The sequence below is a fragment of the Callionymus lyra genome, chromosome 3 (assembly GCF_982586985.1).
Source record: "Callionymus lyra chromosome 3, fCalLyr1.hap1.1, whole genome shotgun sequence".
In the NCBI taxonomy this organism is placed as follows: Eukaryota; Metazoa; Chordata; class Actinopteri; order Syngnathiformes; family Callionymidae; genus Callionymus; species Callionymus lyra.
Window position 1 is genome coordinate 22,188,482 of NC_141820.1, and position 25,541 is coordinate 22,214,022.

The 25,541-nt window shown below is 37.4% G+C and overlaps 1 protein-coding gene across 2 annotated transcripts in view; it reads right to left on the bottom strand.

Annotated features, from left to right (window-relative positions):
• LOC148083852 (USP6 N-terminal-like protein) overlaps positions 1 to 24,941 on the bottom strand; it is a 56,289-nt gene extending 31,348 nt beyond the window's left edge. Inside the window, exons 1-2 of one of the 2 annotated variants that reach the window (XM_087787042.1) lie at positions 24,771 to 24,941; positions 19,075 to 19,169 (exon numbers count right to left, since the gene is read on the bottom strand). In XM_087787042.1, coding sequence (XP_087643168.1) covers positions 19,075 to 19,078 — 4 coding nt within the window. In that variant the 5' untranslated portion in view covers positions 19,079 to 19,169; positions 24,771 to 24,941. Of the gene's footprint in view, positions 1 to 4,021; positions 4,162 to 19,074; positions 19,170 to 24,770 lie in introns of those variants that run through there. The other variant, XM_087787040.1, reaches the window with a different exon arrangement.
• Between the last annotated feature and the right edge of the window lie 600 nt (positions 24,942 to 25,541).

Here is a 25,541-nt window from a genome sequence, read left to right on the forward strand (position 1 = left end):
TTCTCATTTTCAATCTAGCCTCTCAAATGTTTGTCCTATTTCCAGCACCCACATCTCACACCAGAAACTAGTGCCACCAAATAGTGTTCCAACAACCAGGGACTCAAACAAGACTTGTCGTTTAGCCTGCATGAGAAGCTGTGCTTCAGATGAAAAAAACGAGTGTTAAAGTGTGTCAAGCTAATCACCAGATCCCTGCACAGTAGGAGGAGAAGCGTCTTCTGCATCATTTCAGTTGCCTGGCAAGACTTCCAGACACTTGAATCTAAAATATCAACCAGCCGACGGAGCACAAAGCTGCAGTGCTGCGTTGTGTGCTTTAATTGAGTGCACGAGTGGGGTTAGTTGATAGATTAAAGCGGTTATTAAAGCCAGCTGGCAGATGACAAGTAGCACTGTGAACAGTGCACAGGACTCAGAGCCAATGTTGAAATACCGGTACATGCAAGAAGATGTAATGGATCTTTTACTGCTACAGATGATTAGAATATTCTGCTGTCAAAGCATAATGCCTGGCACAGACACAACCATTGTGTTTAACAGGAGAACAACACCAGAGCTTTGTAATAAATGATCATAGACAAGAAGAATTGCAAGTACAAGTTATTTTTGGGTAATTGTTTCAGTGGGCGTTACATTAATGCATTCTAGACTTTCTCTGACAACCTGGATTTGCATCAACACTCCTACACGCCGATTGTTCGGCTTTGTGTTTTTGTGATGCACTCAAAAAGGCAGAACTCTTCAGATTTATGAGGCAGATTGTAGCTGTCAATCATGTATTAAAAGATCCCAAAACAAATGAAAAGCTACAATTACTAGAAAGAGTAGAAAACTGGCTCAAAGTTCAGTAAATATGAGGAGATGAACCCATGACCATGTTTCTCTTGTAGCAACTCCCTTTAGGGGTACAAGACAACCTTTACTACCTGTCACTCCTATCTTTTTTGGTGTCTTCACTTGGTCTTAGCTTCCCTGCCAACTGTAGTAAAGTAAGTGTATCTTCATCTTTCCAGCAACTATATCTGCTTTCCATCCTTGTCTAAAAAACATATATCATGGTAGCACTCACTACTGTCCTATAAAGCATTATTTTTCACTCTTCCAGCATCTTCAGACAACACTGAGTAGTTTTGTGTACCTTAATAATTGTGTTCTAAAATAACATGTAGTGACACATCATCTAAAAACTAGTTGAATGACTCGTATACCGTGACTTGAGGCGTTTTGTGGGATTTTACGCTGGTTGTTATGTTATTTACAAAGTGGTCATAACTCGTATCATATTTCATTATCCACAATCTGATTCATTACCTCATTGATATCCATCCTTCATTAAGTCAATGAAAGTCTGGAGACTTCGTCCAACTGCTGTAAACCGGGACATGGCAACTTTTGCGACGAGTGCTCATGGGAAATGTGGTCTCCCGTCGTGCTAAACACCACCACTTAAGTCCACTGGCGTCGCTTGACTAAAAATCGCATAGAGCTGCTTTAACTCTTCTATCAAAGACGACCTCTGACAATCTCCTCTGGAGTGTAAACAGCGTGAAACATGAATTCTTCACATTCATAGATTCGCATTAATCACTCATGGTTCTCCCATTAAATACTTGTTTATTTTCACCGCCACAGCTCCCTCAATCTTTACCCATCAATACTACGGACATTGTCTGTGATAATCATCATTCTCAGTCAGACCCAGAAAGGTTGAATACACAGGGATATTGGTCTCTGTGACCCGCCCTGGAAGTAGTCAGATAAGCATCATTCTTGCAGAGAAGGTTTTTACAGAAGGACCAAGAATCAATTGATTTGTCTCCCTTAATGTAATAATCCATCCCCCACAAAAAAAAAAGCCTGATTGGAAGGAATGTAGATTGTTTCTCACTCTCTCTTAATCCAGTCTATACCCAGATTTCAATGAATAAATCAAGGCTGGAAGGACTTGAAAGGAAAAAGCACCACTTTCTTCACCAACAAAATCACCTTGAGTGTGTTCACCTCCGTCTGTGAGGCCGATCAGAATAAAGAAATATTTTTGTTCTCTAAACAAAAGGAAGAAAGAATCAATCAAACAGCAACACTTTCCTTGTCTGATACTATTCAATGGCTCCCACACAGCTCGACACGCGTCACACTGACCCATCTGATCCAGACTCAGGCCGGGAAGGTGCAAGACAGGAGGGAGCAGGTGTTTCATTCCCTTGGGCTACTTTGCTTCCATATTTATTAGGAACCAGAGACTTGAGGTTCCTGCAGTAATAAATATGTTGCTGTAGTAACAAAAAAAAGGAAAGTTCTTCACAAATCAACCAGTGACACACACAGACACACACACACACAAGCACATTAACCGTTTAACCTTCAGCTACATTTTTTTTTTTTTTGGAGAAAATCCGCTTGTGCCTCACCGGTCAGGAGACAAGGGAACCCGAATCGTATTATTATTTGTACACAACTGTTGGGATATTTGCCAAAAATAGCAACTCTAGTTGAAATCCTTTGCCTGCTTGAAGCACAGGCAGGTTTGTCGAATTCTTGTAAAGAGACAACAATCACCTTTTAATGCAAGACTGGTCTCTCCATCGCCAAATAATTACAAATCTTTAAAACTCCTGGACGGAATGATGAACAACTGCTGCTCACTTTAGTCTTTTTACGTCTTAAATTAACAATGAACTAAATTAAGTTACAGTTGAGATAATGGCTTCATGTAAAATGCCTTGAACTACGATAAAAACAAATAATTAAATAAAAAACACAGAAATTAGAGAATAAGTCACCCGTGGAAAGTACAGGACTAAAAAAACAGATCATTTTTAGAATAGTCATGTATACATAAAACTCAACAGCCATTTGTTAGTGATACAATACTGTTGAAAATAAATTGCACAAAAATATTATTTGTTGTTCAAGACTGAGGGGTTTATGGTGTCTTGCTCTGGGGGTAGAGTCTGACGAATGGGTGTTTCAACTTTTTACATTCAAAATGTATCTTTTTCAAACTTTTTTTTCAAATTGACCTGCTGTACCTTCACATTTCATGTTGCCAGTTTGGGAAATCATGCCATTGTTTTACAATGCTGTAATTTAACCTTAACTCTGACGTTTGTTTCCCTGAAGAACAGTGGTTCAAGTCCTATTGATTTCTTTGAGTTGTAGAAAAATCCACTAATGTCTGCTTTTATATACCAGTAAAAATATTCACAAGTAAAAAGATACTCTACATACCTGAGATTATTTTAATTAAATTAATATAAAATGGTATTACATAAGCATTTTATGAAATATCTATACAAAATATACAGTCTTTTCCTTTTTTGCCAAAGTATATTTTCCAAACCTAATCATTTTGTCATGGTGTATTTTTGTTTGTCCCTTTAATCAATTGGTATTATGGTTTTTAAAAAATAGTGCCAGTGAATGACGTGGCCCTTTAGGGAATTTATTCCGTAGCTGACCCCTCTCACCGGGGACACCCCCTGTTCTAACAGCTCCCGTCCGGCACTAGACTGAGATCAATAGGAAGCAGAATATCACGGGTCAAGAATTCTTTCTACACGACTGCTGTCCGGATCATGAAGATGGAATATTTAACTTAAATGCAATTTTTTAATTTATATGTTTTTTTTTATGTTGCCACCAAAAAAATTCCAGTGTCGTTTTTACAAAACTGGGAATAAAATTCTTCTGATTCTGATTATATACAAACAGATAAAGGTTGATTATTGCGTAACCCATTTGGAGGATTTGAAAGATACTACAACCTTAAATGATTGTTTTGATGTCAATTACTGCAGTAAAATAGGTATTCTTTTTTTGTAAACGTCTTCCTATTCATTCATGTCAATGCACTAAATTGATATTATTTGCAAGTTGTTTCATTTTACATTCCAGCTAAAGAGATCAGTGAACCTGCTTTCACATTACAACTTAAAAGGAAGTTAATCTAAAACACAGCATCATACTTCAACAAAATGCTGCCATCTTACACCATAACAAGTGGAGCCAACCATACCTCCAAATCTTGCAGCCGCTCTTCTCCTGGACGGTGAAACCAGTTCTTTGACAATCTGAAAGACCTGCATGGTCAGACAGTGGCCACCGAAGACGCCGACGGGCGCAGAAAGCCCATTTTAGTCCACCAAAGTGAAACAATGTCATCACTTTCAATACTTAATCCACATCTGGAAGATCACCTCCAGATGATCCAGTCCTCCGAAAAAGTGAGTCAAATATCCAGAGGATTCACCGTCGCATCTGCGAGTCGGCATCAGGTCGAGCCCACACTTCCAAACTCTTCCAGACGTTAATCCGACGGAGCAGCGGCGGGTACTTCTATGCTAATTCTCAAAGTGGTCTAAATATTTAACTGCTGCTGCTGGAAGTGGCAAAGGATTTTTTTGTCGGAAGCCCCCACAAGCCGCGAACTGAACATGTTCATCTCGTGTGCGACGAGTGCGTTGTGTCGCCCAGCTGGAGAGCTCTCACGTACTCTTTAAAGGGAGAGCGAGGCAGAATAGAGCAGTTTCTCCTCCTATTTTTGTCAAATGCAAGAAAAAAAATGTAAAACCTAAAAGATCAATATATATCCCAGAGAGCATCACTTAATGGTCACTCTTTGTGCTTTTTTTTTTGCACACAATACAAGCCTGGCATCTTCCCTCGCCGTTCGCTTCTCACATCTCCGGTATTTCAACTAATGAGCCACAGAGCTCCCTCTTCTCTTCCATCTCTTCTTCCCTGCACTCCCTCTCTTTTCTTTCCTATTGTGAGCGAATATGAGCGAGGTTTGAATATTGTATGTGTATAACAGAACCGATGACCTAAATTAACAACCCTCTTTCACGCTAAACTTAAAGGGTTAGTTCAGCCAAAATACAAACCTCACTCATTCTCTACTCGCCCTTATATCGACCAAGAGTTGAGAATTATGTATATTTTTTAGAGATATAGGCAAAAATGTATGTCCATTTTAATGAAGCAACCCAGGGACGAACTTCCTTTAAAATTCCAAATATCTCCATAGTTCTCGTCTGTAAAGTCCATCTTTTATAGAAGCGTTGATGAGAAGAATTGTTCCAGAAAAACTTGAACAAGTCTATATTTTAGGATCGTTTGTAGCAGACGTTGCAAAACTAACAGCGCTATAAACAGGTAGTAATCTGAAAGTAAATATTGTTTAAAGTCTGCCACAAATGAGCGTAAAATATAGACTTGTTTTTAATTTTTTCCGTAACAATTCTGCTCTTCAATACAAGATAGACGTTACAGACGAGCAGTATGGAGGTAGTTCAATGTTTTAAGCGTCTCTTTGGAGGAAGTTTGTCCCTGGGCGCTCAGTTGCTACATTAAAATGAACAAACACGTTTGCCTATATCTCTAAAAAGATGCCAAACCTTGGTGGACATGAGGGTGAGTAGAAACATCAGTGAAGTTTGAATTAACTAACCCTTTAATATCAAATAGACATGAGGGATGTTTTTATTTGATTGTATCCCTACTTTATATGTGTTTTAAAAGTTGACTGAAGTTTAAACTTGTTTTAAGAAAAGTTAACAAATGTTTTTATCATTACTATCAACTTCACCAGAGACAAGAATCCAACTAGATCCTAAATGTATCACGATTAATATTCCTAATATAACAAAAATGCCAGTTAAAGTTTAATAAACTATTGGAAAAGTCACACGAGTTGAGCTTGATGATATTTCAGTCGATAAGATGCTGTTCATTCTGGTTCAGCATAAACTAAATCAATCTAAAACTTTGAATGTTTAGCACATTTTAACTGATTCCTTTAATTTCGGCCTAACTTTTAATCACAATTAAAATAGGGAGGCAAATATTTTTATATTCAGAACAGAGGTGGGGAATTAAACTACCACAATATATAGTAGGACTCTGGTGAGGGGCCGTTAAACCCGAAAGAAGGAAGACACAAACAAAAGGGAATTTAATGTGGTACCAAAAAACTGTGCGCACTTAATACATTTTCAAACAAACAAAAAAAAGGTCAAGTACCCATTTTCAGCATTTGCAATAATCTCACACGATAATAAAAAACTAAAATGTTACTCCTCTGGATCATTGGACTGGGACATGAAATCCTTCACACCATTTCAACTCCCTCAAATGAATTATACACTTTCCTACTTTTGTAAAGGTTATCTTCTTCTCCACAGACCGTTTCCAAACAAGACACAGTCTACGATTTAATTTGAAGTCAAAATAATACCTCTACATGTCCCAGGTTTCTCATTAGGGACCAGCTTATCTAGAAATTTGATTCCAGTGCTCCGCATTAAATCATCCGTTGCCAGTCGCCCTCTCTCTAACTGCATCATCTCGCAATAATGAATCTATTTATATTTCTAATGGGAAATGTATTCCCTTGCTGCAGTTATTAATTTAACTCATCTCAAAATAATACAAGTTTGCTTCCAATGCTACAGCCCTTAGCATTGTGTAGTGTAAAGTCCTAACAAGTCTTAAGTTTGATACAATATCCATCTTCTATGATTTTTTTCCCTTTTTTTTTTTATATGGAAAAACAAATGTTTGTAGGTCCAGCGAGAATTCGATTAACTGACCAAAATTCTTAAACATTAGCTCTAAAAGCTGCTGGAGTCGACTGTATCCTCTCATCCTCAGTCATCAACGGATCTCTATCTAGCCGATGGAAGTTTAATTGCAATAGAAAAACGAACACCACCATAAATATTTGCACGTGAATTGTAAATTAAAAAAATTATATATATATATTATTTGATTTATAACACACTTGATTTAAATGTAAACCACAAAATAACTATAATAAAATAAAATATGAGTTTAAAGAAAAAAGTCTGCATTTACATAAATGAGGTAAAAGTAATTAAGATTAGGAATCAAAGTCTGCGAATATGGATATAAAACACAACAAATGATCATGCAATTTTTAATTTATGATAGAATAATTCAACATTTTTCTCGTCGTGAGTAAATGGGTAAAATATCAATATAAATAATGTCTGAATGACAGATGACTTTGAGCAGCAAGATGTTTATGCAAAATAGCTGATGGATAAAAAAAAGTCTGCATTTGTTAAACGAATGTAGTCGTCTTTTATTAGGACTAAGCTGTAAGGAAAGTAAGACAGAACAAAAGCAATAAAATAGCAAAGGATTAAGAATATGCCCTGGGTAGCTGTCAGAAAAAAATTCTACATGATCAGTTTTAAAGTTCTACTCCGAGTTCACCAGGGTCGAATAAATACATGAAAAAGAGCGACATGTTTCCCTCGAGCAGTAATTTGGAAAAAGTCTGCAGATCGAGATGGGTCGTGGAATGCCAATAACATATTCCTACAGACACTGATAAATTAAAGCATCAAAACCAAAGGAAGCTATGCAGCAAAAACTATTAGGGAACTGAATGAAATATAGGATTTAATAATAAAGAACTGAATTATTGTCACTTCCCTGTCATTCATTTTAACAATGTGATCAATGTTAATAAAAAAAAGGGCATAAAGAAACAGTTTTGTCAAAGTATTTAAATCACCAAATAAATCAACATATTAAAGTACAATATGAAGCAATAAAATGTTATTTATTGCCTTCAAACAAAAAAAAAAGAAAAAGTCACATCCAATCATTCCTGGTATTTCTCAGCACAGGCGGAATATACCCGTCGGTGAGTGATGTTCTCTCCTTACATGTGTGCAGGCGCTTCTGAAGATGGAGTGACCCAGCAGTCACCTTGAGCTGCGACACCTCACCCAACACACACATGATCACACCGTCGTGCACACATGCCATTAGCTCCGCCATGTTGAAAGATATGCATACAAATGGACCGGAACACAAGCGCTACCCCCCAGCAGGGACAGAACCACATCAAGAAACACGATTCCCCCCCCGCCTGAGCACGCTCATCAAAAGACCTGTGATAAGAGCACACTGGTATTCAAACGTACATGCGTTTGTATCGCTCTGATGTCGATCCACGGCACGGAGCCAGGAGGTGCAATTACGGCGCTGCTGTTGCTGTACTGGAGCCCTGCAGTTGCTAGGCTCTGACCCCATGAGTGCACCCTTTCACAAGCATGACCGTGACAACCTTTCACTTAATGCAGTCGTACAGTCACACCTGGCTTTAGAACACTTGATCCACTGGCACAGCAGCAGCAGCATTTTTCTGTGGCACCACAGGACTTCACACGCTTTTAGTCCGTACTGGAAGGCACAATAAATGTTTTTTTTTGTTTTGTTTTTTTTAAAGCAATGCTTTAAAGTGCTTTGGGGCCTCGGGACTAAAGAGACGTCTGGTGTTAAAAGTGTGCTTGGTTCGCTCTCCCAACAAAATAAAAGATTAGGATGAATCATCAAGCCAGTTTTAAATTCTTATAAAAAGTTTGAAACATTTTTTCCCCAGATTTAAATGTCAGAGAATAGATAAAAAGCTGCCACATGACGAAACTGCTGACGAAACATGCTAATCCTTAGTGTGTTTTTCTTCTCGTGTGCTTTTTATTTTTATTCCCGTTTTTATTTCTATTTTATTTTATTTTATTCTATTTTATTTTGTTAATAGTGTTAAATTTCTAATTTTTGTAAATAATTGTATATTCTTAAGATCGTTTTTATTTTATTTTGTATTATCTCTTTTATTATTTCTTTTTCCTTGCACTTTATTTTTTAAACTGCGCTGTTGTGAAAGTGTGTTTCCCCTCTGGGGATGAATAAAGCTTTTTCTATTCTATTCTATTCTATTCTATTCTAAACACCTTAAAAGGCTCTTCATTCTCATTAGAGTCATACAAGAAACTTGTCTAGTTAGTACATTACCATGTCTAAAATATAGGATCTGAAAAATATATATGGACGAGAGAAATGCGTTAAATAACTTTCTACAACTCCATGGGCTGGCAACCGACTCATGTATATAGCTGCCAAATCGATGACGCATTTAAGGAGAAAAACGTCCCAGGATCACATTGTGGTGACTCACGATCCAGAGAGTGATGATGTTGCACACGTGATTTATTCACTCAAACATATTGCTCTTGTAAAATATAACACGTTTCCTCCGCTTTGACTCGCCGCTCCGATTTTTGGATGCGCAAATTGTCGGAATTAGGCACTTTTAAAGTGGCTGGATGAAACCAGTAATAATAGAGAGAGACCGTCATGTCAAGTTGATGCAAGTGCGCTAGTTATCAAGAAATATTTGGAATTAAAAGCGTTTTAACGTTTGCAAGACGCCTCCTCCGGCCATCTGTAATCATGCCCCGCTTTGTTTATACAACAAGCCCCACGGAGGTGGAGACGACTTCCGGGATTGATGACGCACAGTGACAAACCTTGATGCTTGACCAATCACAGCAGAGTCGGTATGGTTATGGTAAACAAGATTTAATCTCCAGAAGAATAAAAACGAGTGGTATCAGTGAGCGAGGCTTGAACACATTTAATAATGTATATATTTCAATAAAAAGAGTTTTGTACAAACAGACACATACTGATGAGTACACTAGAGGTCCAAGATCACTTTAGGATAAAATCTTAAATCTACACATTAGTTGCCCTTTAAAGATAATATTTCCAATGTCTCACGGAGCAGGGAAAGAGTGAGTGAGGAAAGTAGAGTCACCTGCGGAGATATGGATTGACCTTCTGGCCCCGTGGCGAGAGGAAGTCTGTTATTGATGGAACTCTTTCTGTCTCCCTCTGACAGCGCCCATAGGTTCTCTGGTACCAGGGTCATCTCGCAAACACCGAATCAATAAGGTTCTCACAAGTTTGCCTCAACGACCACTTGAGTGAAGACTAGACAAGTCCAGCCGGGGTCGCCGACGCACACACTCTCTCTCAACAACAAGTCAGATAAAAGAGTCGGTTCGGTCGACCGTAGCTCATCAATTAAGTGACTCGTGTGAAAATCAACAACAATAAATATCAGTTAATGGAGTTTTACATTGAGAATAAAAGGAGACTATCATAAAGAAAAACAGCAGGCACATTTGTAAAAACTATAGTGTTTTGCAGAAATAAAAATGAATAACCAAAACTCCAACGCTTCACCCTCGTGGCAGCTTTGATTGAATTAGTCTGGCTGATGATGGCTCAGCATGTTGATTAATGACGCCGCCGCCGTTCACTTATGGCGCCCGTGCAGCTGAATGCAGATGAGAGCCGGCTGACATGCCGAGGCAGATCCGTGTCATTGTTTGATTTAGGTCACAATTATATTTCGCTATTGCTCTAACGATATTTGACAGTTATGACAATAATGCAATATAGTTACGAGCCTCAGGGCGAAAGACACTGTGATGAATTCTGATGGTACTTTAAGCATCACAGCTCACAATTGATGCTTAAAGTTACAATTACAGAACACGTAATAATCTTAGCTTAGTCAATTGTTTGCTGGAAATCAAACAATGGCTGAGGGAAAACACTTTGCAGCTAAATGTGGACAAAACTGAAACTCTAGTGATAAGATTCCAGGGTTGAGTCAGTACTTGGGTGACTTAAGTCAGTCTGTCAAACTGAGCCTGAGGAACCTGGGTGTTGTATTTGATAAAGACATGTCTCTTGTTCAACACTGCAGAATATTTACATTAGAAAATGTCCTTAAACCCTGCCCACTGGAAACACTTTTCATCTGGAGATTAAATCTTGTTTAACTTTAACCAAACCCACCCTGCTCTGATTGGTCAGAAATCGAGGTTTGTCACTGTGCGTCATCAATCCCAGAAGACTCCACCTCCAAAAGGACTCGCATAAACAAAGCGGGCGAGATCAAAGCTGAGAAATATTTTATGTTGAAATGGATTTCTATGGCCAAAACCCAATGTTTACCAACAAATTAGAGTCCACTTACATACAAGTACATAAACCATTTAATCACTTTTCAACTCTAGTTTTTTCCCAAGACAAAACATTGCCGTTGAAAATGAGTGATCCTTCCCTTCCTCTCCTGCTTCTCCATGTCCTGTAACAGTGAGAGAGGGAAAGGAAAAGAAACACCACTGCAACAACATCACTAATCTCTCCTCAACTTCCTGTCCACAACAACTCCTCCCAACCCAGAGGTCATTTCCTGCTGGAAACATGGAGCCCACTGACCAGTCGGAACCACATGACCTTTTGCTAGACGTCGTCCCCCATTTGCCAAAAACTATGGTGGCTAGTAAGATACGTTAATTGAATGAACTTTCATATCTGCGGGGAAAAAACTAAATATATACACAACTTAAAAGACTCACATTTACTTTAAAAAAAATATAGATTTAATCTTAAATCTTAATCTTTTTATCTATATCAGAATGTTGTTTAAAATCTGAGAGGACCTAAACTGAAAAGATCAGTTGAGACTGTTTAGTGTTGTGTTTGTCAGCACCGACCACAGCGGTTGACCGTAATTTGTATGTGGTTCGTTTAACTGAGCGTCTCTACATTAAACACAAACCAAAGTCAACAAAACACATGACTCAGAAAGTTGCAAACCTCAATAGCCACGGAGAAAAACGCCAAAGTACTTATTTAACTCTCGGACAGAAGTCACACACGTCGGCCTTCTTCGGGAAAACACTTTGACTCTTCCACTGAATAATGCATTGTTCCTGTTTAGTAGGCAGCTACGTGGTAATACTACCTAATGCTCCCAGCAGTATGGACCTGGTGCCAAAACTAGGCCAACATATCACGATATTAGGTCTGGAAAAAGATTGACAAAACAAAACACCTTATTTCTAAACCTGCCAGTCAGAGTCGGATGAATGTCTTGACTTGAAAGACATCAAGACTTGTTTAAAGAGTTTAAAGTGAAGGTTAAATTCATTTTGATATAACTTAGTGTCAGAGTAACCCTGAGTTATCTAATCATAACTTCAGCCCCATGAAGTAGAACTTATCTACAGCTACACTCACTAGAGACTTCTGGTTACAATACTTTACATTAGGTTGACTGAAATGGGGGCGATATTGTTATATGATGTAAAGTTATGGGAGTGTTGCTGAGCTCATGTTATTTTAAATCAATTTTATGTTTTCTTTTTCCTTAACAGTATCAGTCGGATGACACTGACCAGAAACAATATACTCAAAGAAATCTTTGAAAAGGAAAAAGAAAATGTGAAATGTGAGTTATTTTTATACTTTCTCAACAGCACTGTTTGGAACTTTGGATAAATAATAAAATAAGGTTTTTATTTATTTACACACTCACAAGAAATTGTAATTTTATCTCTGCTCATCCCCACTGGATTTATAATAATGGTTGATTTATTTGCACATTTATAATGGAAAGGTTTTGGTTTGTTATTGTACTTGAAGGCTTCTCAAAACTGATTGAAAGTATAATAGTCGTTGTGAAAACAACTTCACCATCACCAATCTTGAAAGTAAAATGATTTACTTATTTTTCTTTATTTACAAAGTTGTGTACTTGAAGGTAAAGGGTTATTTTTTAAACCATGGTTAAAATAAAACGTAGCAGTATTGATGGCGACTACTGAAATTTTGATATTGTGACAACCCTAGTCATGGCAGTTTTTAGCCAGATCTTTTGAGTCGTTGGCATGGACGTCCGGCGGTCCAGAGCCAGCTATAGTGAGGGGATGATGTAAGCGAGGGCATGTAGCCAAAGATCTACGACGACACATTTAGCATCTGCAGCACCTCGGCGGGAGTCTATACGCGTCGCACAATGCTCCAAGACGGGACCACACACACATTCATACATCACCAAGTCGATCAACTGTATCCTGCATGACATTGGTCGATAGGATGTATGTTGTAGATCACATGGCTGCAGAGACGTTTGTCACTCGCTGCAGGCACGCTGCCAAGTTGCCCATGTGTGTGAGTGTGTGAGTGCATGTGTATAACTGCACAATTATTTAAAGATGGCTGTGTTGGAAAATTTGAGGGTTGAAAACTACTCTCGTCGCTCCTTGATGAATGAGTGACAGAAACTGCTGATATGTGCTTTATCACACCTGACATAATGACAGTTTAGCATGAGTGTGCGCGAAAATATCAATAAATTAATCTTATTCAATGTAACATGGAATGTGTGTTACTCAAGTCTTGTTCCAAAACCTTTTCGAGATTGAGGTTTGTAAAATTATTCACAGATCATTTATGGAAAAGACCTTATTGAACTATTATCACAGACGAATCCTTTCAATATTTTTATTTAAGAGATGGAATATTTAACAAAAGTATGGTTTCCTAAATATGAAAATGAAGAATAGTAAGTAAAAATAATTGACCTTGTGAGTAAAAAAAAAAACCGAGGTAATTTTAAAATAAGGAAAGATCATCTTCACTCACAATGAGACGAAGAAAGATTACTCATAACAAAAGGAAGCAGCTCTCAATAGTAAAATAATATTCCCACAGTCTAGCAGATACAATATGTCAAGTAGGGTCGGTGCATGTTAAGCTTATTCTATAGAATAAAGACGCCTTTTCTCACGATCACCTTGCTATTTAAATCAATCTGTTGAATAACTATAACATTTATCTGTTGATATACCACAATCTCTGGCACCTTTACCTTTACAAAAGAATACGATTATATTTTATTTTATTTTGTTTCATAGCAAAAAGCTAAAAAAAAGCATGTATTAAAATGTCTTGCTTTGCCTTCTCCATGGGATCGGAAATGTGATAGAGGACCATGACAGGAATGGGCATCATTTAGATTTCATCCAGAAAAACCAGAACTTTTAAACAGTGTCTGTGCCTGTATCGTATGGTCCGGGGACCATTACCGGTCCTTGAGCTATTGGTTACCGGACCGCACAGCCTTTTTAAAAAATATATACAATTTCTCTTCTATATAAATATTTTTATAAAATTTTTTCTGATGTAACATTACCCTGTGACTCTTGACACATCAATGTTTGTTCCAGGCAAGTGTACTCACAAAATCAACCAGTAAAGTAAGTAGTAGTAGTAGTAGTAAGTGAAATTAAGTGGAAAAACAAACTCTAATACTATTTATTTTTACCATTAAAAATATTTCATTCGAAGGTTGGTAATTCTGACATTAAACCGTATTCTTGGCGGTTTTAAACAAACAATGAGGACAACAGACAGTCAGTTTCTTATTTCATCTGAAATATTAAGTATAGATATTGAATATCGATTTAGCATAGCTGGGAGTATTTGGGATACAATATTGTACTTGGAAACTACTCTTCTGTTAACTTGACTCTTCAGACGACAACTTCCACTGCTTATCATGCCTTTGAGGCAATTAAAGAGTTTCACAAATGGGTTGTCATAGGGAGAGTTTAGAAAATCTAGAAGTCAGAAACTGAAAAGTACAGAAAGTATTGAACAGCAGTTTCCAACATTAAAACGTAAGAGCAACGGAATATTTGCTTTCTGAAACCCGACTTTGTACTTTATGACACCAACAAACGTCTAACATGTGGACGTGGCTACAATCTTGTTGATTGAATCTAGAAAAAGATGTTTATGTGATTCATCCAATTGCCTCCATGGCAGGATGAACACGAACACAGTGATGCCCTCAGGATCCATTTCCCCGCCGCTGCCCTGTTTACTGTGAGATGTAATCATATTCCAGCAAAGCTTCCTTCCTGTAACCCGGCCACTTGTAACTCTACACTGAAACCACCAAAGAGCGCGGCTCCGTTTTGGACACGGATAAATGAAATCAACAAATTTTATATTTAAACCTTAAAAACTTCCATAAGCCCAGAGCGCGACAAAATATGGGTTTTACAAGCATGTTATTATTTTTATTCCAGGACATAAGTATCAGTGGGTTAAACTAGTCACAACTATTATTATACGTTGCAAAGGAAAAGAGCCTGTTGAATTGAATATTGAGGCAACAGTTTTATCCGATAGTAACAAAGATACATAAGTTATACCTGATTGTATTAGCTCCTCTTCTCCTGAAATGTAATAATGTAAAACAACAAATCAATTTCAACACAGCAGGGCTTTCCGTGAAATGAAATGTGAGCGTTATTAACGAAAACAGCATGTCGTCCATGAGCGACAGTGAAACATTCCAAATCCTCAACTCAACTTCAAGTGCACTTCAAGTATTGCAGTAGTACAAGCTAATAAACCTGCCTGACAAGTGACACAACAACAGAACCTCAACGGCACCGTTTCCTCAGGTGTTTTGTGAAGGAGCAAATAGCAATCTTTCCAGTAATTATCTGTGAGTCACAGGGTGGGCAGAGACGCCTCCTGAAGCCAGGAAGAAATACAATACAATCATCAGTTCCAGCCTAAAGGTTTGTTCTTAAAAGGGGAGACTGAGAATGATGCCACTTTAAAGTTGTCTTTCATTAAATAATTCCTAATCATATATTTGTACATTAGTGTCATTTAATAGGTGAAACTAACTTGTGCGATTTAGGGGATTCCCAACCTTTTTTTGACCCACAGACTGGTTTCATAATAGCATTATATTCACAGAGACAGAACTTCAGGTGAAGACCGTGACAATAAATCATATACTGTTTGTGTTTTTCACCCTTTAACAGGTCTGAGTGATCACTACTGAAACAAGCGTCTTGATGCCAATGTAACTTCGAGGAAAATATATTTAAAAAAAATATATATATATAGATAAACGACCATCTCTGTTTATACAAGATTTATTTAGCTGCACATATAACTATTGTATCCTTTTGTAAACTGCCTTCAACCCTGAAGTTTTCAGTGCCACCCAAAGCATTCAAACCACAGAAAAGAAATACACAAGCCAACTTTACACCTGTGGTCAAGAAGTCTCCCACAGAAAGAACAATTTAGCACAATAGGCTGAATTATGCTTCTTTTTCTTTTTACTGTTTAGTACCATATCAGAAGCTTAGCTTCCCTAATTATGACTTGTTGTGGAACAAGTGGTCAAACAAATCACAAAGTACGGAAGCAGAACTGTGGTCTGGCACATAAATATTCAAGGTCTTTGCAGCATTCAAGTACTTTCAAAAGCACTATTGAGGAAAGACAATGTTATGGAGCATACCAGGTTTTATTGCGGGGTCTAGCGGGATAAGGAATGTTTCAATGTTTGCTCTGTGGAAAACCTCAGGCCAGCACATGGAGGCCAGATGAGACGTTAAAAAGAAGATAATAACACGGCACCACACCCTGACACTGGCCTGCAAACCACCCAAGTGACATTAGTGTAGGTTTGACCAGGTGAAGAGAAGGTTTTAAGATCAACAACAGAGTGCATTACTATTTGTATTATTGAAGGTCCTTCTTCAAGGATCTCCAATGGGAAATAAATTAAACGTAAAAGTAAAACTTTTTAATATTATAACATGATTCGTCATTAGATTTTGGGGGGGGGGTTTAACCTCGGATACTGTGAGCAAATTAATATGTTTTATTAACAGGCAGTTACTTGGTTTTCACGGTGTTCTAGTGAATATAACAAGTGAAGTGTAATTTAGGTTTATAACATGATGATGTTTATAAAATCTTGACGATCCTCAAATGTTACTCCCGATTATTATCATTAGTATTTGTATCGTTCATTAGTCAATGAACTGAGAAGCCGGGGAGTAACTCCTGACACATGGTCACATGGTCTATGTTTGAGTGATCCAATAGCAAAAGTGCAACCATTATGACCCATTATTTAAGCCTCCATTTTCTGTATTATGATGACTGAATTTTCCAAATAGAATAATACATTGAGGAATTAGGGTTATATGAGATTAAAAAATGTACAAAACGATTGCCAAAAATGATAATATAGGCTTTTGCAGATACTTCAAACTAAAAAGTTTTAATTTCCCTTCAAACGGGAACTGGGAGAAGATATAGATCTAGTCTGTGTTAAGATATACTAGATGTTACCAAGGCCTCTTCCCCAATATTGCTCGGGACTACAAAAGGTTTAAGATTCTTTTCGACATCCTTCACATAAACAAAAGCCGTGTTTGAAGATAAATAAAACACAAAAAGGAAAACAACACATAAACCATCAAGATGCCTGAAGGCTTTTCTTTCCTTTACGCCGCTCATCTCATCAATCATGCTTTCCTCCATCTTCATCGCCTAGAATCAATCAGATCAACCTGAGCACACCCCTCCCTCACACACACTCACATGTGTGTGTGTGTGTGTGTGTGTTTGTGTGTATCCAAGATCCAACAAAAAAAAAAGCTGTAATCGGGTTAGACCTCACAGCCCCCAACCCCACCAGTAGCATGCGCTTAATCCAATCGCCTTCACATAAACACCACACACACACATACACTCAGGTAGCCATGGTAACCAAGCCGCCTCCCTCTATACACAAATCTCACAGCTCCGCACAGTTGAAGCCAAAAATTGCCGAGAAGATGTAAACAACAGAAGGACATCTTCTGGTTCAGATATTATCAGTGCAAGTGCAAAAAGAAAAGCAACCGGAATAACACTTGAAAAGACAAATTGTAAATAAACCCCAAAACTTTGAGTGACAACTGTCTATGATTTACTTTAATTGGTTTTAAGTCCACATTTCACAAGAAAAAAATGTTTCACAATTTATTTAAAAATATAAGTACTGTGCACAAAGCTTTGAATCTACACTTAACTAATTTGGACAAAGGACATTTAAAATAAAAAATAAAAAAGTTAATTCCTTTGATCAGAAACATTCAAAATAAAACATATCATTGTTGTTCAGACAATTACAAAATGTGCATCATTCAAACTCTTGCAGTTTTCGTTTTTTTTCAGTAAGATAGCCTTGTTGTGTAATATTTAACAAAGAATTTTCTTTTTTTCCCCCCATCCTATCAACTGCAAAGTACTGAAAGTGCAATATTTTAGCACAACTAGCCCTTTTATCAACTACTACTGGGGAATTTTATGTCAGGAAATTGTCATTTTAAAAATATAATTATGCATAATGTCACAAATGGACGTCGCCTTGATGAACGATGAATTAATCTGATCCATGAAGTAGGACATCTGACCCTGGAAAAGCGCTATATAAATACAAATTACTTACTTACCATAATACTAATATACATATATCCAGTTAAATTTGTATTCTTTTGTGTAAAAAGTAGAATGACACAGCTTGAGTCACCTCCACTGTATTGTTTGCGTGTTGAAGCAGTAGTTCTTTCTAACTATTTTTCTAACCACTTTGTAGAAATATTTGCATTTAAATTGTGTATGCAGTTTTATACTTGGAGGACCTTAGAGAAAACAACTTAACGCACCGATGTTAAACATGAAACTTTGATGAATCAAGTAGAGCACTAGAGTATCACACACAAGAACATAATCTGTCGTGTAATCCTGGCTTTTAAAACGAAGGGAAATATATTTAACACCCCCTCCCGTCTTCACCGAGATCATATGGTATGGTGCAGCGTGTGTGTGCACATGTATGACCGTTCACACATGATCATTTAGGCCATTAAGGGAAAATACTGCAGTGTGGCCTCGTAGGATGACTCACACCGAGATGCAAGGCTGTACCTCCACATACATATGGGATCACGAGCGGGGGGGCATCACACACGTAGATGGTGTTGATGGAGCTGATGGAGTACATTACATTTACCCATCATGCTTTGCTGTGTGATTGATGGAAGGAGAGGTGATCAGGGTTCACTCCCAACTATATACGTTTTGAACGTTGATCTGAGACAGAGTGAGGCAACATTTTTATGTAAAATCTGATAAATACAGGTGACATTTTTTAATAATTTATTTAAAACATTTATGACATTTCCTTCAAGACTACAGTATGCTTTTATTGTGTTCTGAGACATCTATACATCTAAGTAAGTTTTGCACAACTACTCCCAAAACCATGAAATTAATAATGTAATACACATTGTTTGTGGATGATTTTCTATTTGCATTTTTTTTTTCTGGTAACTTTTAAATATAATGTGGCTACCACTCAGGCTCTGATTCTCACACTTGTGAAATTAAGTGACATATTTTTACCAAATGAAATTCATTCATTCTCATCATAAAATACACTGAAACAGTCCTGGTTGTTATCAAGGTCATCGACAAGTAAAAAAAAACAAAACATGAAAGAGAAACAGGACTCACTCATGACGGGAGAGCCAGACTCGGGAACAATGAAGGACCCGCGTCAGACAGTTGAGGTTATTCTCCGCTGGGTCTTTCCTCGAGGCACTCATGACCTGAGACGTGGATCAAAAGATAGAAATAAATACACTCGAAGCAGAAATGTAAAAACAAAAGAGAACATTCACAGCATTTGTTCATTTTGTGCTGCAATTCAAAAACGTTTGACTGAAAGATGGCAGCAGTCAATGAAAACATATGCAAAAATCCTAGTGATGACTGAGGACGAGAGGATACAGTCTACTCCAGCCACTTATGTCTGGACATACAGGGTATTTTGGTTTTAAAATAAATTAAAGCAGTTACAACTTTGTTTATTAATGTGATTAATGTGGTCTGTAAATTCTGCAACTCCAGAGTCAAATACTCGACAATAATACAAATATATCTTTGTTGCAGTGCAATACATTGTTATTGGTATATTGTTGCCCCCTGTATCGTGATACTATTTCCAGATTCTTGTCAATACACACCTCTTTTGAAGGGCATGGGTTGAATTCTAATGGGTAATGACAGAAAGCAGTATTAAACTTGTTTTTGAGTCCCTTTTACATACATTACATGTTTAGAGGCCAAATACTTTGCTGGTCAGATTTAGCCGCCAGACATTAAGTTTTACACCTGCTTTAGAGTGAATTATATTTTATGGTACATTCATTTTAACTGACAAATATAATATTAAAATGTAAATAAAAACCAACAAAAATTTGGAAAAGAAGTGTTGTGTCGACAAAGTGTCTATTACGTTTTAAGACTACAGTGCATGACAATGAGTTCAAATGATGGTATCGAAAATGTTGTTAGATTGATGACTGCCAAGAGCTCAACAAACTGCAGATGCCGGGTGATCCGATACGGTCCAGGGCAGTGGGGCTAAAACAAGCACAAGTCAGCACAATGTTTTAAAGCACCCGAGGAAAAGACAGACGGCCGGAAACGGTGTGGCCATTCATTAGCTGACAGTTTAACTAAGGCAGATTTAGAACGAGACATTTAAATGCAGCCGTTATCTTCCTTTCACACATTACACACATCCGGTGTTTCCACATGAAGAAACTGCAAATAAAGTGCAAATTAAGATCCTGTTGGACTATTGGAATGAGCGGTGGAGCTAATGGCCACATCAAAGCAATGCAGTAAAGACTATAAATGACACGTTATCCAGATAGAGAGACACTCATTCAACGTGTAAGTCGATATTGAAGCTTTATTTCTATTAAAAATACTTTTTTTGTCTACAATGAAGCCATTGTTAACTTAAAACTACTTATTGTTCTGATGTTGACAGCGTCATGGGCAGCAAGGGACAGATGTTTTATCATTACAACTGATCCAAATTGGAAGCTTCATCCACGGGCGTCAGAGTGCAGCACTTATCTGAAGTGAGCCTGGCACAATGTTGGGCGAGTATGTTTGACTTGAGGTAAATTACATTTTAAGCAAGGCGGCACATGGCTGTGAAGAGATCAGCATCTGCTCCAATGGAATTGGGATTTAAAAAGTGCAGCCTGAGCAAGTGGAGTTGAGCTGAAATTTAAGTTGGGCACTGAAAGTACACAGCCCAAATCTGTAATGAAATCTTATCAGTATCAGGGATGTGGATGGGTCTGTGGTAGAGCAAAGCCCCGGCAAGATTCTGGATTCTTTTTTTTTCTCCCTCAGATATTTAACACAAAAGTCTCAATTCCAGCTAATTTATCTACAAAGAAAAGTCTGTAATATTCAAAACAAAACCAGAGTAATGATCAGCAGGTTTATTTTTCCATGTTTTAGGTAATTTTTAATCTTATTTTTAATCATCATCTATCTCAACATTTGTAAACCACACCGTTGAAAGTTTATAAAGACATGAAGGAGAAAAAAGGAAATAGATTATTCATTTAAATTAAAGGAGAGGAATAAAGAAGGAGGATAAGTAAAGGGGGAAAAATATTTAACAAATAATTGTGTTTTTTTTTACCGATATAAGACTTTCCTAAGGTAATAAATAATAATAAGGGGCAAGTACAAATAAAGTTAGCATGCATTAAGAGTTGAAGAATAAAATAATATAATTATTTAAAGGGTATAACAGACCAGGAATTTATTTAAACCGATAGATTACAATATGCAAAATAAACAAACCATCAGCTTTAATAAATGTGCTGAGGAGAGAATTGCTGACTAAACTGCAATTCTGTGTAGCAAACCAAAGGAAGGACAATAGGTTAGTGTGTCTCACTCTAGAGATTAAAGCAGCAGCTAAACCATGTCACTGGGTCAAGAAGGTAAAACATGATTAAGAGAGTCTGTGTTGTAATCTGGGACATATGAATGTCAGAGCAGGTGCTTTGGGTGCGTTTGTTTATATCCTCGATGTAGAGTCAATTTAAGTTTAGTTTGGAAATGCTTCCGTTTTCTTTGCAGAACATCAGGACAAGTTTAGCGTAAGTAAGTAAGTAATTTTTATTTGTACAGCGCTTTTCCAGACCAGGGTCACAAAGCGCTTAAACAATCAAAACAATATTCAATAAAGTATCTACTTTAAAGGTCAAGATAAAACTGATAACACAACAGGAGTTCCAGAAAATCAGGGAAAAGCCTGAACAAATAAAACCTGTTAAACCATTCTTTTGTTATTAAAGTCTCTTAAAAATGGCTCTAAATACTACATAAACTAACTTTCCGTGAAATGCCCTGATCACTTAACGCAGAATTGTATTTTCTTCTACAAACTTTTTTTTAAAAGTTCTCACATCGAGTATTGTGACAAGAAATAAGTTTGTTATGTTTCAGCTCACAATAAATGGAAACCATTAAGGGTGCATTTTGGAATCAGGTCAGAGTCTGGTTATCGAACTTTTTTTTACTTTGTGGCACCCAAATGCAGAAATGAAAACATGTTTTTTCAGTGACGAAGTTGTGATACAGATGTGTGATCAAAACTTCATAATGTGTCGATTTCTTTGGGTTTCATATTGCCCCGGAAAAAATAGTTTCTTTTATCTTTAAGAAAAGCTTGGAGTAGAAATGTACCAGCACTGAAATGTTTTAACTCAAATTTGTGCCATTTTTTTTTTTCTTTGAATTGATCTTATACAATTGGTATTGCAAGTAATATAGTTCAAGAAACCGAATCAGAGAATAGGTATTGGAATCAAAAGTACCATCAAATATTTTCGAACGATACCAAGCTCTTTAAATGTCTGGATGGTTCTATATTTGATCAAACATGATACACATTACTATACTTTTTAACCCAAGACTGTGCAAGTTTCACAAAGTCTATATTGGAAACCAGATCATTATATGTTCCCCCAAGAAGTTCTATGAAATCCTTTCTTTCCCTCGAAACATCTTCAAGTAGGGGTCTTATGTAAGGCTACAAAGGACATATCAACTACTTTAATTCCATGTTACATGACACATGTGAAAACAAACCAGAATAGTGTAGCAGGAAAGAATTTGAGATGCACCCCGAGACTCGTACACAGAAGTCAATTGTTTTAGCAAGACTCTGTAACAAGGATTAAACATGAATGGGGGACAGAGACCAACTAATTTGTTCTCGCTGACCCCGACGGCTGCAGGGCTTTTCCATTTCCTGTCCCGCACCGAGCTCTGGAGCCAACAACAGCCTCCCCTAATGCATTTTGACAATTTTTTGATCACACTAGCATTCACCGTCAAACACAGACACAACATCTTACAATTAGTTTATGAACACAGGAAAGGTCACGGTGTGGTCTTTACATTAGTAGCGCTGAACAAACAAACCTCTTGGAAGGTAAAATAAAACAGAGACATTCTTGAGAGTCGTCCTAGTCAATCCAAAGTTATGGAAAAACCTTTCAGCCTTTTCAATACATTTAATTCAATATGTCATCACATTAGGATTTGGTCATTTTCATCGTACATTAGTTGAACTGAAAATAACAACATGTGTAGTTATAACAAAAAGAAACAAAAGTGTATTATTCTAACATCATAGTGCATTTTAAAATGAGTAACCAGGCAATTCTGCTTTCTTTTACTGTGATACAGATCCTGACAACAGATATGCTGCATCAGTTCAATCTTGAATCGACAACATAAATTCATCATGAATTTAACCACTTAATTTCCATGCAGAGAATCAGCTGTCGAGAATAAGTAGGAAAAAGTATTTAAAATAAAGTAACAAAACGATCACATAGGTCATTTTAATTTTTAACAGTTTGTATGAGGGGAAGTTACTCAAAAATGAAATAACCAGGGCTGCCTAAAACCTCCGTTTATTGGGGATAAGCATGAGAAAACAAAGGAATAAAATACTTGTTTTAAATGTAAAAGATAAATAAATAACATAATAAGCACTTCAAAAGTTTAAATAACATGATCTAAGGCAACAAAGTTAAAAGTTGAAATGCTTGCAAAGCTTTATTTGCTACAACAGCGTGCAAGAGTTGCTAAAACGAATGCCTTATGTTTTCAATCTGTAAAGCCTTTGACTTTAAGCCGCATTATCCTGAAGTGGGATAGGAAGGCTTGGGAGACACACCATTGTCAGGCTAACTGCTATCACAACTTCATCTACCTACAGATCCAGAAAACTACTTTTGACACAGATTAAAAAGGTTTATAAGCAAGTAAAGAACACATAACATTATGAAAGTAGCAATGACCATTTAGATATCAAAAGTTTTCTAGGGTTGCTGTGCTGTATGGATGGGATTCCTATATATATATATATATATATATATATATATATATATATATATATATATATATATATATATATAAGGCGCTATATAAATAGAGATTATTATTATTATTATATATATATATATATTGTGATACAAGTCCTTAATATGTATACGTTTATTTTGTTTAAATTCTCTAAACCGATCTAATATGAAACACTCTACGTTTCGCTCGACATTCAAGGTGTTGATCCTCTAAAAAAGGCCAGAAGCTGAACAAAAATAAACTTGATCTGCTTCAGAGAAAAAAATACACTTCAGATGCACCACAGGCAGCGCGGAGATCCTCCTATTGATTGACAGGAGGCTGGAGCCAATCGGCGTGCTTGGGACACACAGCGCGGACAATACGCCGTTCTGATTGGTGCTCCTGCCACAAGGATGTCGTTGCGGGAGGTTGCATGGAGAAGGCCGGGACGATGCAAAGCTATCCGCCGACACTAAATGGAACCGGATGTTGGAAGTTAAAATAAAACTAAGCGTGTTAAGTTTTTCTTTATGGAAAGGCTATTTTACCGGATAAATAGTGGCGTTGATTTTTATGACGTAGTGTTACTACTTGGAATAGTAAAAGATTCCTTATAGGGAACATGACAGAGAAAAACACTTTTATCCTAAAATAAGATACCGGATTCAACCGTGTGCGAGAGCGCTAGCGCAACAGCGGTGGGTTTGGCTAGGTAGGCCTCGGTGAATACAAATAAGCACAAAGTTTACACTAATAAACTCCTTCGACACTCCGCGTTAAATATCCGCCCACGCGAAAGAATCCACACGTACGTCCGAAGAAAAGTCCAAAACAGCAGCGTCGCCGCGCTCGTTGCGTTTTTAAAAACCCAAACGTCAATGGAGTCATTCAAGCCCCGCAGCCGCCGCTGACAGATGCTTCGTCAACTTCCATCTGCTGCCACTTCAACTAACGCGGAAACTGCTCACCTTTGCTCTGGACACACGGCTCCTTCCACTCGCTCACATCGCTGCGTGGCTTTTTATCCCGAGCCAGGAGTATCCATAGTCCCGTACCAGGAAGTCCGGAGCACTTCTCAAACTCCGTGTGGAGCCGCCGAGGATCCCAGCCAGGTAGCAATGCGCCGCCCGCAGGCTGATAGGATCTGAGCGGCGGCGACTCCTGCAGGAACACACACCCCCCCCCCCCCCCCCCCCCCCACGCACGGTTACACACACGCCGATATTATATATAGGAATATATATATGGAACTCTATGGCACATTCCACGTGAATATAATCCCTTTGCATTCTTTCTTTTTTTAAGTAGAATATAAAATATGTAAAATAACATTTTAAGGAAAAGTGAAACAAATGTTAATTATCTTTTACAGTAATTAAAAACATCCTGTTTTATACAGTGACTTTTATGACTAACAAAATATAAGTAAAACACTACTCTTGGAAAAAAAATCACATAGAAAAAACGTTATTTTTTAGTTCCATCGTTGTTTTGATCTACCTCAGCGTTTTATCGAAATGTGATGCGTTAGCAGTTTTGTTGGTAAAGCCTTTACTGTACACCGACACTGACCTCTATAGTCAGTGGGAGGTACTTTAAGGTAAGGTAATGTCAAACTTTATTGATCCCTCAGGAGGTCTCCTGAGGGGATTTTTTTTTTCCCAATAGCCACAGCATATACAACAATTTTTCATTAAAAAAACAAAACAAAATAAAATAAGAACAAGAACAAAGAGAAC